Source organism: Synchiropus splendidus, chromosome 13, assembly GCF_027744825.2.
Source record: "Synchiropus splendidus isolate RoL2022-P1 chromosome 13, RoL_Sspl_1.0, whole genome shotgun sequence".
Lineage (NCBI taxonomy): Eukaryota > Metazoa > Chordata > Actinopteri > Syngnathiformes > Callionymidae > Synchiropus > Synchiropus splendidus.
In genome coordinates, this window is record NC_071346.1 from 2,253,089 (window position 1) to 2,270,404 (window position 17,316).

At 48.0% G+C, this 17,316-nt stretch overlaps 3 protein-coding genes across 3 annotated transcripts; 2 read left to right on the plus strand and 1 right to left on the minus strand.

Annotated features, from left to right (window-relative positions):
- The first annotated feature begins 2,932 nt into the window (after positions 1–2,932).
- On the plus strand, positions 2,933–4,023 carry apoda.2 (apolipoprotein Da, duplicate 2). Its single transcript, XM_053884218.1, has 5 exons — positions 2,933–2,941; positions 3,002–3,135; positions 3,204–3,325; positions 3,636–3,721; positions 3,782–4,023. The coding sequence occupies exons 2-5, from the start codon at positions 3,016–3,018 to the stop codon at positions 4,021–4,023; spliced, it is 570 nt and encodes a 189-aa protein (XP_053740193.1). The 5' UTR covers positions 2,933–2,941; positions 3,002–3,015.
- A 1,108-nt stretch (positions 4,024–5,131) lies between these two features.
- LOC128770012 (apolipoprotein D-like) lies at positions 5,132–7,103 on the minus strand. The gene is made up of 4 exons (XM_053884217.1): positions 6,924–7,103; positions 6,662–6,783; positions 6,500–6,588; positions 5,132–5,376 (listed from the first exon to the last, which is right to left on the minus strand). Exons 1-4 carry the CDS (start codon positions 7,041–7,043, stop codon positions 5,132–5,134), a joined length of 576 nt encoding a protein of 191 aa, XP_053740192.1. The 5' UTR covers positions 7,044–7,103.
- Positions 7,104–9,440: 2,337 nt separating this feature from the next.
- On the plus strand, positions 9,441–17,235 carry samd7 (sterile alpha motif domain containing 7). Its single transcript, XM_053884216.1, has 9 exons — positions 9,441–9,714; positions 13,492–13,622; positions 13,739–13,862; positions 13,928–14,055; positions 14,112–14,190; positions 15,777–16,447; positions 16,507–16,622; positions 16,683–16,793; positions 16,853–17,235. The coding sequence occupies exons 2-9, from the start codon at positions 13,520–13,522 to the stop codon at positions 17,084–17,086; spliced, it is 1,566 nt and encodes a 521-aa protein (XP_053740191.1). The 5' UTR covers positions 9,441–9,714; positions 13,492–13,519; the 3' UTR covers positions 17,087–17,235.
- Positions 17,236–17,316: the final 81 nt, after the last annotated feature.

A 17,316-nucleotide genomic window follows, 5' to 3' on the forward strand; every position in this document is an offset into this window, starting at 1 on the left:
TATTTTTTGGTTCATTATACAATAAAATATATTGCCACTCTCTCTGTTTTTTTATTACATTTTTCATTTTTCAACCAAGTACAACAATTGATTGCTCACTAAATATGACATCAACACCTGTAAAAATACACTAACTATAAAGCAGTGAAGCTCGACAGCTTCAACAGCAACAGCAAACACATGTGAAGCGGAACCACATTCAGACGTTATTCAGCGTTAACAAAGTTGGAAGCAGCAGAGCGTGGAGTTGCTATTGCGCCAACTATACTGCAGATGGTGCTATTTCACCGACCCGTCATGACCATCAAAAAAACAATAAAGTGTCTCCATTTTTCTGAGACTGAACACAGTATTTCCCGGACAAGTTTCAAGTAAACGACATCACAGCCATCAGCATGAGAGGTTATCAGCGGGGTCCCACACCTGAGTCAACACACAGACACGCTGAGAATCCTCCTGCTGGCACTGACTCTCTCTCACCCACAGCAGTCAAGGCATCCAGGTCCGGTCAGAACAGCCACCTTTTCATGTCCTCGCCTGAGCCAACGCCGACTCTTCTTCACGGTTACCTTTAATGAACTGAAGTGCACATTTTATCACAGGAGTTGGTGGATCAGGTCCACACAGAGGAGGCAAAGATGACTCTATTTGACTGCAGTCTGTGGCTCCGTGAGGCTCCTCAGGAGGAGCCAGAAGCTTCTCTGTCGCATGGAACATGGGTCGGAAAGACTCTTCTTCATTTCAAAGAAGACATGGTTCTGAGAGAAAAACATTCCTTTTGACAAACCCCGCTGCTCACGGAGATGAGACGCGATGTGCTCGTGCTTATTTCACTCAGTATTTATTGTATTTTGTCATGTATCCAATGATAACAGCTCTCTTTTGACTAAAAAGTCACAATAGAAATTCTGCATCGAGGAAAAACGTTTCTCATATTTAACACATATATTGCCTTAATAGACTTGGTCTGAGGATGGTTTTCCTCATGTGATGACATGAAAAAAACACGACAAAATAGTAAGTAATGGCAACATTTTCCTCTTAAAGTGAGTGAGTCCGTCCAGCGAGACGCGTCAATAACGTATTGATCAGGAAAGAAATGATTGACTGAAAAGAAACTCAGCCTTCACAGCTGCAGGGCCTTAAACCAACAAGGCCAATTCTGATTTTTTGTGTCTGTTTGCTCGCACCGATAAGAGTCTTGGGCTCCAGATAGGGAGCACACTGTGGTTTGGAAGCGCTGCTGCCTGAGGCGGAGTCATAGTCAAGTTCTGTCTGTTCAGTCAATACATCATGGAGTCAGTGAGTTTTATCAGCAACTTCACTTGGATCCAATAACGATAACAATAACTGACAGGCGCAGCCATATTCCAGTGGTGACATTAGGCTGATACAGGCAGCAAGTCCAGTGTGAACTCAGGAGAAGAGCGTCACCACTGTTGAGTTCGCAGTAAAAGTAAAATGGCACAGGTGGAAGAGCCTTTCAGGGGAAGAACAAGAGGCAGGTCTGGACCCTCAAATCAGGGGAGGAAAAGTCGGGATGAAAATGAACTTAATATATGATCAAACAAATCATCTTGAAAAAAAGAAAATAAGAGGAGCGAGAGAGAGAGAAGTGCCACGCTGAGGAACTGGAGGAGGGTCGAGCTTCAGGTCTAATCCACTGACTCAGGCCTTCAGGAGAAGATCCTTCACTCCAACATTATATCTACGTTTTATACTGTCAATTCCATCATCACCTCAGCAGAAATAGCAATTAATAATATATATATATAAGTAATACTAATCCATGTATTTTAGCCTCTTCATTGGCTTCATATTTTTATTACATGTTTAGGTTGATATTTAATTTTGGCAATAATAGATGCTTCAAATAAAGCACTTTAAAATGAATAAACAAAGCTTCATTTTCATGATTATTATAAAAATAGGGGTGGGATTTGATTAAAAACTAATCAAATTAATTAGAGAATTTGTGACTAATTAATGTAAATTAATCACATTCTTTAATAGCATAAGAATATTTGACACAGGAAACCACATTGTTCAGTTTGAATGAATGTGGTATGAATCAAGTGATGGACACATACAGACATTTAAACAGACAGTAAATCACAATGGTGCTTATATTCAGGTTTTTATATCACCTGATTTAAATTACATTAAATTAAATTAAAAAAAAAAACTTTCATAGTGATGTAAAAGATAATATTTTAAATAAAAAAAACTTTTATAGTAATATAAAAGTACAATAATATTTTAATGCATTTTTTGTTGATATTTTTATTATAAACTGTTTTACATTTTTTTTTAATTATAGTAATATAAAAGTATCATAATATTTTCACATGTTTTTTGTTGATATTTTTATTATAACCTGATTTAAATTAAATTAAAAAAAACTTTTATAGTAATATAAAAGTACAATAATATTTTAATGCATTTTTTGTTGATATTTTTATTATAACCTGATTTAAATAAAATTTATAGTGATATAAAAGTATAATAATATTTTAACGTGTTTTTTGTTGATCATTAACTTGTTAAAGTCCCACCACTAAAAAAAAAAACCCAAATAAGTATAAAACAACGGAGAAGAAAGGGTTTAAATAATGACAAAAATCAAATTCCTGCAATTATTGTTATTATTGTTTTTCTACATTTTTATGTAGAAACACCTGCTCGACAAACCAAACTTTCTACATTTTGATTCACTTTCATATATAATATATGAACATCTGACTGAGGTGTAAACTGCTGCAGCTTCTGGCTGCATTACACAAGAGAGCCTCAAAATATTTGAGCAGATGCCAACTTTCACACTTTCATAAAGCAAATAAGGAGGAGGGGTCAGGGGTCGGAGGAGGGGGGCCTCACTGGCCGCAGATAAAAGAGCCCGCGGCGAACCTCCGCCTCACACAGGCCACACCGGTGCTCACAGGTCAGCCGCCTCTCGCCGTCCGCTGCCCACCGAGGCTCCACTCACCTTTGTCTCCTGCAGGTTTCAGGATCAAGATGAAGAGTGTTCAGGTTCTGCTGCTGACTCTGCTGTCGGTCATGGCAGCCAGCGCTCAGGTGCTGCGGCTCGGACCCTGCCCCCAGCCTCCGGTCCAGGCCGACTTCGACGCCAGCCGGGTGACTGAGACTCTCTGTGGTGGTCGCTCGCAGGTTTGCCTCCAGCGCTGACTCTGCTCCCTCCGCAGTACCTGGGTCAGTGGTACGAGATCAAGAAGCTGCCCACCATCTTCCAGAAAGGAGAGTGTGCCGTCGCCACCTACAGCCTGAAGGCTCCCGGAGTCATCGGCGTGCTGAACCGCGAGCTGCTGTGAGTCCCACACTCGTCCCTGCTGCACTTCACTTATGGAGTCACAGAGATTTCGCTGGCATTTCTGGGAGTCACGAGCGTCAGGGACCTATTTTCCAGAGTGAGAATAGATGATAAAAATGGTTTTCTATATTGATGGTAAACTCCCACCACATTTTTCACCTCACTTTTTTGAAAAGATATATGTGAAAAAATATAGATTTAGATGTGAACTGGAGTCTGACAACTAAAACAACACATCATTCAAACTCAGTGATGAAAAGCCTTCTTCCCTCTGCTTGACCTTTCCACTGACCTTTGCTCCCCACAGCGAGGACGGCTCCATCAACGCCATCGTTGGATCGGCCAAGGTGAAGGATCCCTCTGAGCCAGCCAAGCTCCAAGTCTCCTTCAACAGTGAGTGCACTCGCCTCCCGACCCGCGCAGCCAGGTGCTCATGAGCCGTGTGCCCGGCAGACTCCCCTCCAGGGCCCTACTGGGTGCTGTCCACCGACTACGAGAGCCACTCCCTGGTCTACGGCTGCACAAACTTCGGTCTCTTCCACATGGAGCTGTCCTGGGTCCTGAGCCGCAAGCCCACCCTGCTCAAGGAGACCATGGCGGAGCTGGACGACATCCTGACCACCACCGGCGTCGACGTCAGCAAGATGGTCATGGCAAACCAGGACGACGACTTCTGCTGGGCCCTGAGGCAGTGAGGGCGCCGCCTGCTGGACTGAAGCCGCCGCGGCTGAAGACGTCACCCTCCAAAAGTGTTTCTGAAGCCAATAAACGTGCTCAAGTTCATGTTTGTCTTCTGATGTCGGTGCTCAGGTCGAACCCGGTTCCTCAGTTGGACTCTTCTCCTCCTCAGAGTCAATTTGACGGCAAAAAAAAAACAAAAATGGGACCAATAACTGTTGTGTTTATGACGGGGTCGGTGTTCACAAAATGTAACTCCAAACTCTTGGTGCTCTAAACAGATATCAAACGCACCTGAAGGCACCATCCCTGACTGGAGGGGGGTTTAGATGGAGCTGAAAAGGACCCAAAACTGAGCTTCCATCGAGAGAGTAGCTTGGTCCACATGCTACTGTCAGTCAGGGTTCAGACATGTTTGCACTGAAAATACTTTAAAAAAAAAACACCACATCTTCATTTCAATACTGAACAGACACAGCTGCTGCCATTTCCGCTCACTATTTGTAAAATCAAGAAAAAAAAGTCACCAAAATAAGAACAAAAATAAAGGCAACAAGGCGAAACCAAAGGTCTCAGAGTGAGACACGCCTCTGCCTGAGTGACCCGCCTGGGGTGCACGAGAGCGTCCCGTCACTCATGTGACCACCAAACTACTGCGCAGCGGTCGAGCCTCAGGAATGATGGTTTAAACGTGGACACAAGTGCGAGGAAAACTGCGCCTGTCATCGACCACTGGAGCTGGTTCAGCTGCTGTGGTGGATAAATCAAGCGTCACTGCGCGTCACTCATGCCGAGACAGTTGACGGAGTGATTTGTCCTCTGAAGGATCTCAGATCACTTGAAACTACACCACTACTTTAAACACTTCAGATATGGAATCACAGCTGACTGGCACCGGCACCACCCAGTGGTGGCACCCTGTAACTACCATTTAAAGTTAACAATGAACCTCTGCATGGGAGGAAACTGGAGTGCGCAGAGGAAACCCGCACATGGACGTATTATTATTCCCATGTGTTTCAAATGTCACACACACGTTCTGCTGAAACAACCCAGGCAGAAGCATGGCAGCGCTCCACAAACCTCACAGAGCATCACCCACAGTATGTCAGAAGTTTTATTGGTTCACTGGCTCATGCGGCCGCAGTATTCTGGATCCTGATTGGTGGAGATGAGCTGGTCCACCAGGACTCCGGCGGAGGCCAGCGTGCCCTCCAGCTCAGCCAGGGTCTGGCTGGGCAGGGTGGGCCGGCGGCTCATGATCCAGGCCGAGTCCCTGTGGCCGCCGCCTACCTCCTTGCAGCTGTAGACCACAGAGAAGCCGTCGTAGTCGGTGGACAGGACCCAGTAGGGGGAGGGCGGGGTGGCCACTGGGGGGAGGAGAGGGAGGGCGAGGCAGTCAGTAATGTGAAGAAGAAAATTCAGGATCTTCCAAAACAAATAAGAGGAGGAGATGAGCGGAGGTTAGACGCAGCTCATGAGGGGAGTCGCACAGGAAATACTGCCACCGTTGCTCTGGAGGTCTGGACTTCAGACTCCACTGGCTCATCCTGAATCATGACAAGCTCAGGGAACACCTTCTGACCGGAGCAGTCATTTTCTCCTCTCAGTTAATATCCAGCTCTCCTGGCTTTCACTTCCAATCAGTTCATCATTATTTTGCTTTTTGTATTCATTACTATTCATTCAGAAATATTTTTTTTTTATTTAAAACCATATGGTAGAAAGAGAAATTATACAGGATGGATGGATGAGAGATGACAGATGGATGGAGAGATGGATGGATAGATGGATGGATGGATGGGTGGGTAAATGAGTGGGTAGATGGATGGATGGATGCTGAATGGATAGATAGATGACAGATGGATGGATGGATGGATGGATGGGTGGGTGGGTGGGTGAATAGAGAGATGGATGGATGGATGGATGGATGGATGGGTGGGTGGGTGGATAGAGAGATGGATAGATGGATGGATGGATGGATGGATGGGTAGATGGATGGATGAAAGTAGAGATGGATGGAGAGATGACAGATAGATGGCTAGATGGATGGATGTATAGATAGATAGATAGATAGATGACAGATAGATGTATAGATGGATGGATGGATGTATAGATGGATGGATGGATGTATAGATGGGTGGATGGGTGGATAGAGAGATGGATGGATGGATGGATGGATGTATGGATGGATGGATGGGTGGATGGGTGGATAGAGAGATGGATGGAAGCATGGATGGATGTATGGATGGATGGATGTATAGATGGATGGATGAAAGTAGAGATGGATGGAGAGATGACAGATGGATGGCTAGATGGATGGATGGATGGATGGATAGATAGATAGATAGATGACAGATGTATAGATGGATGGATGGATGTATAGATGGATGGATGGATGGATAGATAGATGACAGATAGATGGATGGATGGATGGATGGATGGATGGATGGATGGATGGATGGATGGATGTGTCAGATTAAGCCGCCTCACCACCATGGAAGGAGACCAGCAGCTTGGCAGGCTCGGAGGGATCCTCGGCGAAGGCAGAGCCGGTGATGGTGGAGACGCTTCCGTCATCACTGCAACACCAACCATCCACGGTCACCACACACAGACACTCGCACCTCTCTCACAGAGCAGCAGGCGACTCACAGCAGGCCCTCGTTCCGCACGGCGATCACACCGGGACTCTGGAAGCTGTAGGTGGCCGTGCTGCACTGCCCCTTCTGGAAGGAATGTGGAAGTCTCCGCACGCCATACCAGGTGCCCAGATACTGCAGGCGGATGGATTACTGTCACACTGCTGCACTCAACCCCACATAAAACAACTAAATACTACTATCTAAATATTCAAATAGAACAGTGTCTATTGAGCTCCATGAGCTTCTCCAAAAACCCTCCTGACCCCAGTCACCTGAGCCACATCGAAGTCCCTCTGCACGTCAGGTTTGGGGCACGGGCCCGGCATGAAGACCTGAGCGCCGGTGGCCAGGACGGACAGCAGAGTCAGCCAGAGCACTGGGACGGCCTTCATCTTCCTCGCTCAACCTGTAGGGGGCGCTAACACGGTGGAAGACCACCAAGCCCAGAGGACCCCAGTCTGACCGCACTGCTGACAACACAGCCTTTATAAAGCCAAGGCCCCGCCTCCTTATTGACATGTGGTTCTTTAACTGTGAGAGCGGCGGCATCTGTCCAACGTATATGGAAGTGGATCATTGACAGGCTGTGATATAAGCTCAGTGATATCACCGGGTCCTATGTATAGCTATTCTACAATTATTGGCCTGCTGGTGAAGATGCTGAGCTCAGCAACATTCACATCCATGAGTCGAGGAAACACCTGCAGAAGCTTCCTCAGAACATGACGTCACTGATCGCACTGGGTTCTTCTCTCAGACGTGCTGTTTCCATGGCATCTGAGGTGCAACGGGAGTTCAAAACAAAGGGGGCGGGGCCAAGACTGAGACCACCCCCCTGAAGCACCAGTCTGTCCGTCACACAGGCTCATTTGTTTCTGGCTTTAGGCACTTTATTTCCAAGTATTTTCTCAATATCTTTGCATTACATTTATGCCGCCAAGACCTGAAACAAGGGATGAACTGTGTTTGGAATGTCAACAGTAGTATTTATTTCAGCTCATGAGGGCCTCGTGAGTCCAGCAAAGGGCCGCATGTGGCCCCCGGGACACACTTTGCTCACCTCTGACCCAAACCTCTGAGGCTGACCAACACTTCCCCGTTTGACCTGTCACAGGTCTGAGAAGCCTGATCCTGATGAAGCTCATGGCTCAGCTCAGTCGTGTTCCGAGCAGATCCCACCTTAAGTCAGAGTTCCACCTTATAGGGATGAAGAGGGGGAACCGAGAAGAAGGCCTGATCCGGACGGCAGATTGCTGCTGGCATTAGAGCAGGGATGGTGTGTCCGCTGTCCTTGGGAATTTATAGCTGGGCCAGTTTCCTGAGGTTAAACCTGCTCTTATCCCTTCGCCTTAAGGTGACTCCATAATGCTGGGAGCAGGGAAGACGGGCAGAAATCCCCGGTAAAAAGCTTATGGCCAGCAGATTCCTAAATGAGGGAGTCTAATATCCTAATGCCGGCCCCACCTAAGTCCCTTTGTCTGCTCTCTGGGCTGCTCTTGGTGCCGGTCACACACACACACTCTATCCCTGTGGGGACAGTGTGAGGTTTCTCCTGGCCGTCGCCCTTTCCCCAGCTTCTCCCCCTGAACCTAACCCTCCAAAACACATGGCTCACCTGACCTGACTGGAACCTTCTGATCATGACCCAGTTATTTTGAAGTCTTCATCCTCAGACTGAGGTTTGGACCTGTGGGGACCCCACGAAGACATAAGGTCCCCGCAAGGATAGCGCTTTGTCAGGAATTGGTCCCCACGAGGCAGTATAAACAAGCACACACACGTTTGTCTTCTAATCTTAGTGAGGACCGTCATTGACATACATTGACATCGCCCTTTCCCCAGCCTCTCCCTCTAAACCGAACCATCCAAAACAAATGGCTGAACTGAACCTTTACTCTGAACCAAACTAAAACCCAATGATAACAACCCAGCTATTTTGTAGTTTCAACCCTCAAACTGAGGCTTGACAAAGAGGGAACCTGCCAACAGGTCCTGACTCTGGTGGTTAAAAACCCATACAGGTTCTCACAGAGATAGAATGACAAGAACACACACACACACACGTCCATCACCCTTTCCTAACCATCCAAAACACAACCTGAATCACAACTCAGGAAGCCAGTTACTCCGAAGTCTTCATCCTCCAATTGAGGTTTGGACCTGAGGGGACCGACAAAAGGTCCCCACAAGGATAGTGCCCCCCCCCCCCTTGGCGGAGGACTGCACTCTCTGACAGCTTTACTTGTGTTTGTTTACTCATGAACTTGAAAACAGTCACTTCCTCTTCCGCTTCGAGGACACACGCATGGTTGAACGCACCATGTATAAACACGAGAATCGGGCGTCCATTTGTTCATGTTTTGCAGACGCCCAGATGCCCTCCTATCTAAAGGCCGTCCACTGAATAAATGTGAGCCACACGAACATGCCGCCGTCCAAAGCAAACGCTTTAGCGAGCAAAAACAAAGAGATTTGGAGGCCGGTGTAATCCAGCGAGAGCGGAGGAGCCTGGCCGGGGCCCCGCAGGGATCCACACCGGCCACTGCGCTGCGCGCTAACCGCCAGATTAAGTGTCTGAGAGGAGGATGGAGGCAGCACTGAGCCGGGGCCTGACAAGTGAGCCGGTGTTTGCGTGTTTGGGCCGAGGCTGAGGCGCCCCGCCGGCCGCACCACTTCCCAGGAGGAGGAGCCAAACTCCGACCACTGGCCACCGGGAGAGGAAGCTAAGCGTTTAGGTGTCTTAACCAGGGCCTAAAGTGCTAACAAGGGATTAGTGAGGTAAACGTCCAAAGAGGTTTAGCCGGTGCTTAGCAGCAGTGCTGCTTCAGTAATTACACATCAGTGGCAAGGTGCGAGCAGGAGGGCAGATCACTGTGATGTCAGGACAGGGAGGGCTTACCGCAGGAGATAAGGCCGGCTCATGGAGATGGAATGAATCGGTATTTAAAAGGTCTTTTTTAGTTAAGGCAGTTAGCAGCCAGCAGGCTCCCCTTCAGTCGGCAGAGGAGACAGGAGACAGGAAGTTCCTCCAGAGCTCCAGCGGACCCAGCCCGGCGCCTCAAGGTCAGTCAGCCGCTTTGTTTCACTGAAGACTAGAAAGTTCTCCACTGTGTTTGGACCACGGCAACTGCAGCGCTGCTCGGAATCTACGTCTGAGCTTTTCTAATCATTCGAACGACTGACTCTATTTTACACTTTTTCATGCTTTCAATGTGTCGACACTCGTGGAGCAACATACTTTAGTTGACTTTGTGTCTCATCAGATATTTATAAAAACATACGGCCTTTAAAAACAATGAGGATTCGAGCATTAAAACGGTCAATACAAGTATAAGAACTTTAAATAGATGTGTTTACTAGTTAACACATCACAAAAACACAGAGAGACGGATGCATCAAAGTACAAGGTACTACTGACTCAAACAACACACAACTTGGAGAAAGATATGAATTATTGAGCCACTGACAAGAGAAAAACAACACAACAAAGTACTCGTCCCAATACTGCGTGCGGTACGTGGAACCTGCAGAGGAGGCAGGGATTAAACATGAAACTGACATGAATAGAGTCGCTGATGTTCCGGCTGTAAAGTTGTCACTCGCACGCTGCACAACAAATGGTCAGTAAAACGTATAAAAGGCTGCTAATCCCTTCACAAATGATTAATCTGGGGCAAATGCGATTAGACAAACAACCTTGGAATCTATGTAATTAACCTAATAAGAAAGGCCCCGGCGGCGTGTGGACGCAGCCTCGGAGCCCAGGGTCCGGTTCAGGTGTGTGTTTTCTCCCACTTTGTTGTGCTGGATTATGACACGGCTAATTCCCAAATCAATACTCGCTTCACCTCATCACCAGCAAGTCTATTAGCTTCTAATCCCGGGGAATATTCACCTCCTCACAGAGTGTGTGTGTGTGTGTGTGTGTGTGTGTGTGTGGAGGGGGGAGGGGGTGCTGGGATTACAGCCGGCCAGACAATACTTCTGTCTTGTCTGATATGACCTCCTCTGGGCTGCTTTTAAGTCGTCAGCAATTTTTCTCTTTAATTCATTCTTGTAATGAGATTAGACCGGCAACGGCTAATCCCAGGAGTCCAATCCCTGGATTTGGCAGCTGCGGTGTGGCCTCTGCTTGTTGTGAAAATATGACCACAAGAGCTTTAACGCTCATTTGAGGCGACGATTTCACTGGTGTTTTTACACCATTAATATTCAGATTATCACAGAGGATGGCGGCTCGCCTGCTGCTGGAGAAGCACCAGGTAGAGGCGCGACATGAGCCCAGGTCGTAACACAAAGTACCAACCACCTTGTATCGCACTGAATATTCCAGCTTGAGTTTGAAATCTATCAACAGAGTTTCATTGTAGAAAAGGGTGGGGCCCTTGGATTTCCTCAGGGGCCACGTTGTGGGCTGTGACTGTTGCGAGGGGCCAACAAGCCAAAAGACAGGAGTCTTGAGATGTGACAGAAGTATAGAAGGAAGTAGGAAAAAAGTGTGACTACAGCAAAACATAATGCATGTAAAACACATCACTTTTTTATTGTCTATTTGGGGTTGTTTCTCTTTCAAACACCTATATACTGTACAATTTACTGATGTGGACTACAACTCTTGGTTATTTATTTTGTTAAATCACTGTAAAATTGTCCCATCATTTCAGCACTTTGTCAAATTGGAAAATTAAATTATTAAAAAAAAAAAATACATGAAGTAAAATAAAATATATCATTTTAATGTGTTATTTCATTCTATATTCACTTTATTTAAAAATTCCCAATATAAATGATACATATTGGAAGATCTTTTCAGGGCGAAGAAAAATGGAGGAGAAAACTTGACAACTTTGATGAAAACTAATTTCAATAGTACGATATAATCGTAACAATTCAGCTGTGAACCAGACTGTTGCAAACAAAGAGCCACCTGTGGCCCCCAGCCTGACCCTAACATGAGCTTTCTGAGGGCCATTAAAGGACGTTTCCAGTCTGTTAGTGGCGAGTTCACGGCATTATGAATTGAATAATGAGTTTCATATTTGAACCAAAGAAGATCCATTTCCTTCACCGCAGCTGCAGCTGCTGATGTTCAAATAACAAACCAGCCAACAACTGAAAACTGGGGTGAAGTGCCACGCCTCCTCCACATGACTCACCTGTGCAGGAGATTTGACGCTCCGTTTGTGGCGGCCATCTTAGTTTGGGGAGGCACGCACTGTAGTTATTCACTCAACATTTGACAAACTTCTCGGACCTGGTCATATTTCATACACTCTACCATGTATCTAGCCTGAGATTCCATCTTCAGTCATGACCGTGTTCAGCTGTGGCACAGGGGCCCCATGTGGCCCTCAGGAGGGCAGATCAAAACTATAAAAGAAATTGTACTTTTCTTTTTAACTTCCCAGAATAAGTAATTTGTTAAAGTTAGATTAACAATTTTATAGTAATAAATTATAAAATATGGATGCGATATATATATATATATATATATATATATATATATATATATATATATATATATATATATAAACTTGGTGAAGACGTTCAAAGGCATCGTGACTTTTTCCATAAACAGCAGTGGCGCCACCTAGAGGCTAGAGGCATCCTCCAGAGCACTGAATCTCCCCACCAACAAAGGCCTTCTGATCTAATGGAATGGAACCAGAAGGCCTGGTCCACTGCCTGGACCTGGCGGTGTGGAGCGCGTCTCTCTCACACACACATGCTGCTGCCGCTGCTGCTGCGGGTCGGGCGCCGGGCTGCATGTGTTCGCACCACATAGCTCCACATAAACCGATTGCATCCCCAGATTTATCCCCGAGGTGTTTTTAGGACGTCCTGGGAGCTAATGGGGGCTAATAGGCTTAGCGCTCAGGGCGCATTGTCCGGGATGCTTACAGGCCTGGTTTGCTGAGGGTAAAACTCTCAGTGCGTGGATTACCTCCAACACATCCCTCTAAAGTGCTGTATAGTCAGGACTTAGCTAATGGGATCCTGGGGCCGACGGGGGCCGGGGAGGGCCGGCGGGGGCGGAGCCAGCAGGTGGCTCTTCAGGCACGTCAGCAGATGTAGCTGGCAGACTGAGGCAGGACTAACTAACGGATTAGGCCTGTGGGATTATGGCCGCCTCAGAGGGAAGGTGCCGGTCCCCACTGAGGGACGTGAGGGCCAAACTTTAATATCTATCTGATGACAGGTTTCTAATTAAAGTTTGGGCTAATCCCAGATTGGTCGTCTCACATTGTAGCATGCGCAATCCAGGATTACCAAAGGTGGATTAGCATTTCCAGGCCAGATCTGGGCAAAAACTTGGACGTGTCCTGTGTGTGTGTGTGTGTGTGAGCGTGAATCCGTGCTGGCGGGGGGTTTATTGCGCTTTTATTTTGAAGAGCCGGCTGGGATTGGAAGCTTCATTTCATGTTTGGGAGTGGCTTTACATGGACGGTTGAAGATTATGGCTAAATACATGGGCCGGTATGAGAGCAGAGAGCAGGGGTCAAAGGTCAGGGGGTGAGGATTAGCTCAGGGCATGGATCTTATTTTGAGGCTTGAGACTCGCGCTCTAAATTGTTCAACTTTACACACCAGCTCCAGTCCATCACGCGTCACTCTATATAAAAGAAAACTGCGGGCGACTCCTGCCCTCTAGTGGCAGTTGTTGAACTGAACGCATTTTGTTGAAGTGATACGTTTAAATCTGAAATATTCACTGTGTGCGTGTCCCAGCTGTGGGCTGTGTCCGGTTTGTTTGGGGTGAAAATGGCTGCTATTTTTACTGTTAAGACGCAGCGTTTCGAACAGGAGATTTACTTTAATCCTCTGCTTCGTCTTCTGCAGAGTTCACAGAGAGGTCAGAGTTCATATAATGACCCCACGTGAGCAGCTGAGGAAGATGACAGCGATGGGCGAGCAGGGGGCGCTGGACGAGAAGCACTGGTACCGCCTGGTCAACGGCATGTCGGCCGGAGGTGAGCGCCACCTGTGGAGTGTTTACTCGCGCGCGGACCAAGAGGGGAGCCCTGAGGGACACCTCTCCAGCACCGGCTCCACAGTGACCCCCGCTGTCGGTCCTCATGTGTTGCAGAGCTGAGGCAGAGGCAGGAGCTGATCATGAGGAACCAGATGGCCATGGCGCCGCAGATCCTTGCTCAAGGGCAGCAGAGGATTCAGGGAGTGCCGGCGCAGTTCGAGCCCCGCTTCATGGAGAGGTCGGTTTCTTCTCTTCGACTTCACGTCATTCACAGTTCCACCCAACAACGAACCTCCCCCTCAGAGAGCTGGTCCCGCCGTCAGAGATGGTTCCGTCCGACGCCAGGCAGATGCACATGGGGCCCCACCTGGGGCCGCCGCTGCCGCCTCACCACGCCGGCGTGATACCAGGGAGAGCTTTTCCGGCAGCAGGTGAGTTCCTGAGTCACAGCCACCGACAGCAAGTCAACGTCTGCTGCCCTCCGCAGGCTACGGCTTCCTGCCCTCCGAACCCATGGAAACGGTTGCCCGGCGACAGGAGCTCATTCACAAGCAAAACATAGCCAGGTACAGTTTATTCATCAGCGTCAGATCCACCTCCACACCAGCTGCATACAGGCTCAGCAAGAGTTCAGGGGATAAAACCCCCAGATTTTCACGTCTTTTCCTCAGGCACATTAACACGGTTGATCCCTGAAAAAATAAATGCTGACTAAGCTTTAATTTTCATTTTAGTTGGTGGCTGAGAAAGAAGTCAACCTCTTTATTTGATCTTATTTATCATTATAGATTCAGTTTTTTCGTTGTTGTTTTTTATTATATATATAATTAAAGATTCTTTTTTTTTTTTCATTGAACAACAATGAAAAAAATGAATCTACAATGATAAATACGATCAAATAAAGATGTTGACTTCTTTCTCAGCCACCAACTAAAATGAATCTATATATTAAAAACTAAATAAATTAAAAATTAATTTTAAATTAAAAACTTAACAAAACTGAACGCAGCCATTCAAGAAGTGAACGGGACAGAAGGGAACGTTTTGTCACTCACTGAACTGGTGACAGTAGAAACGCTAGTTTTTATTCATGAGAAGTGAATCTGGCGCCAATCCAAGCGGTCCGTCTCTTTATGTGTCCGGCCTGAACGCGCGACTTGAGTTCCGCGAGCTACGTCATTATATGATGTTTCTGTCGGGACTTTTGCGCCAATAACGCGGGGAAACCGTCACAAGACCGTGCGCACCGCCTCGCTAGTTTAAATCATTTGCATTTGAGTCACAGGTCATTAATATGTAACGTGAGAAAAAAAAACAGGTCAAACGTTGGCACTCACCAGCAGCGGCGGAGAGACGCTCAGTACGAGCTGGAATGTCACTAAACAGCCGGGTTTTCATTGGTCTGGAGCTTGTTTGCCCGTAAAAATCCATATATAAATTGAAGCCACAGGATTAATGGGGCGAAAAAAAAGTCAGACTCGGAGTTACGGTAGCCCACGAGAGTCTACGGTGGCCGGGAAAGCTCCTAACAAATGCAAACGCCACAGCACGACAGCGTCAAGACACAATCCAATCACAGGACGCGTACGAGTAAGTCTTGTTTTCCTTAACTCGTGATCTGATTGGCTATTGCAGCTATCCATCAATTATATAGCGCACGTTCACTCAGAGCACCTGCGCCGGTTTTCACGCAACCTGGCAACACAAATGATTATTAATTCTGATTGGATACAAACTCTAACCTAGAAAACAACACTGGAATATGATTATATCCGATATATTTTATTTTATTAAATTCACTTTTGACATAAACGTGCTGATGATTTCTGGTTCTGTTGCTGGGCCTGACCACTGACCACTGTATCACATGATACACACATCAACCAATGAACTAAATGACGGCACATACTGTGGAGTGAGCTGAGGCCAAGGTAAAAAATTAAAAAAAAAATTATAAAAACCTCCATGAATTTGAAGGTCTAAAATGGTAGCAGACCAGGTTCCAGCAGCTTCTCTGACTGCAGCGTAGAAAGCCCCGTGAGTGCATCTCGACTCACAATGTGGAGTGTCTTGTTCACAAGTGAGGGGAGTGTGAGGCCAACAGTCGCAGAGCTGAGCCAGAAGACATTGACGTGTGTCTGCTGCCGTCTAGGATGGAGATGAACGCCATCCTGCACCAGAAGGAGCTGGAGAACCACCAAAAAGGTCTGCTGGGGATGGACAACCCCATGTCGTACCCCAGCAACCCCATGGCCTTCAGAGGCCGGGCGCGGATGCCGGACGGCCACGACGTCTTCGTGCACCGTCCCTCTCTGGATGAGCTCCACCCCAACAGCATGCTGATGTCGTCCAGTCCCTACCCCGCCATCGGCTCGCTGCACCGGGAGCGGGGCCGCCGGGCCGGCAGGAGACCCGCCAACCACAAGAGCTCCGACAGCCACCTGCCCACCGCCAAGGGTCCCACGGAAGACAAGAGCGTGGAGGAGAGTCCCGGGGCCACGTCGGGGGAGGAGAAGGAGGTGGAGGTCAAAGGGGAGGTCGGAGAGGACGGCAGCAGCAAGACGCACCACCCCACCAAGCTGGATCCCGACCTGCCGTCAGGGAGCAGGAAGAACTACAAAGAGGGCGAGAGCGGGCTGAGGAAGTCCTGCGTGACGGGCCAGGACAGGGGCTCGGATGGCACCAACAACGGAGTCAACGACAAGGACATGAGCACGCAGTGTTCGGCCTTCCAAGACAAGTTCATGTTCCCCTCGGCGGCGGGAGGCCTGTCCGGAGCGCCGTACCTCTTCCCAGTTCCAGGAAACGGCTTCCTGCCTCCCGGTGGGTTCTGTCTTGTCTGGTCTCAGTTCCGGCCTTCGCTAACCGGCGTGCTCCTCCAGGTACCCCCAATCTTTTCCTCAACGGGGACGAGGTGGCCGAGGACATCAGGAAGTGGACGGTGAACGACGTCTGCAGCTTCATCAACAGCATCCCCACCTGCTCCGAGTACGCGCAGGTGAGCCTCTGCAGCTGACCGGCTCTCGGCGTTGTCAACTCACCCCATGTCTCTCGGCAGACGTTTAAAGATCACATGATCGACGGAGAGACCCTGCCGCTGCTCTCAGAGGAACATCTGCTGGACACCCTCGGCCTCAAGCTCGGTCCAGCTCTCAAGATCCGATCTCAGGTAAGAGCAGAAGCAAGCGAACAAAAGGAATGTCTTCACTAACACCCCGACCCCCGCAGGTCTCCAGACGTCTGGGCAGCATGATGTACATGATGAACCTCCCTCTGGCAGCCTCCAACCTGCAGGCGGCGCCAGAGAAAGCCGGGGAGCACTCGCCGGAGATGGGCTCGCCTATCAACTGCAACAGCGAGATCATGGCCAGCCCTCGAGACGCGGAGCTCCTCAAATCCACCGAGCACCTGCAGGAGCCGGAGACCAACTCGCCCCCTTCAGTCAGCAGCGAGACGGCCTGAGGGGCGCTGCTGCCCCCCTGTGGTGGCACGCCTGCATGACACGGACTGAAAGTCAGTTTAGAGCACTTAGAAGTTTAGGGACAACAGAGCAACGAGAGGTTTTGGAGCTGGATGTTTGATACTTTGATGAATATGTAAATAAAAACCTTTTCTACACGTTTTGTTGATTTAAAATTTTTAAAGCTGCTTAGATGTGCAACAAAAAAGCAGAAGTCAAATCATGTCATTGA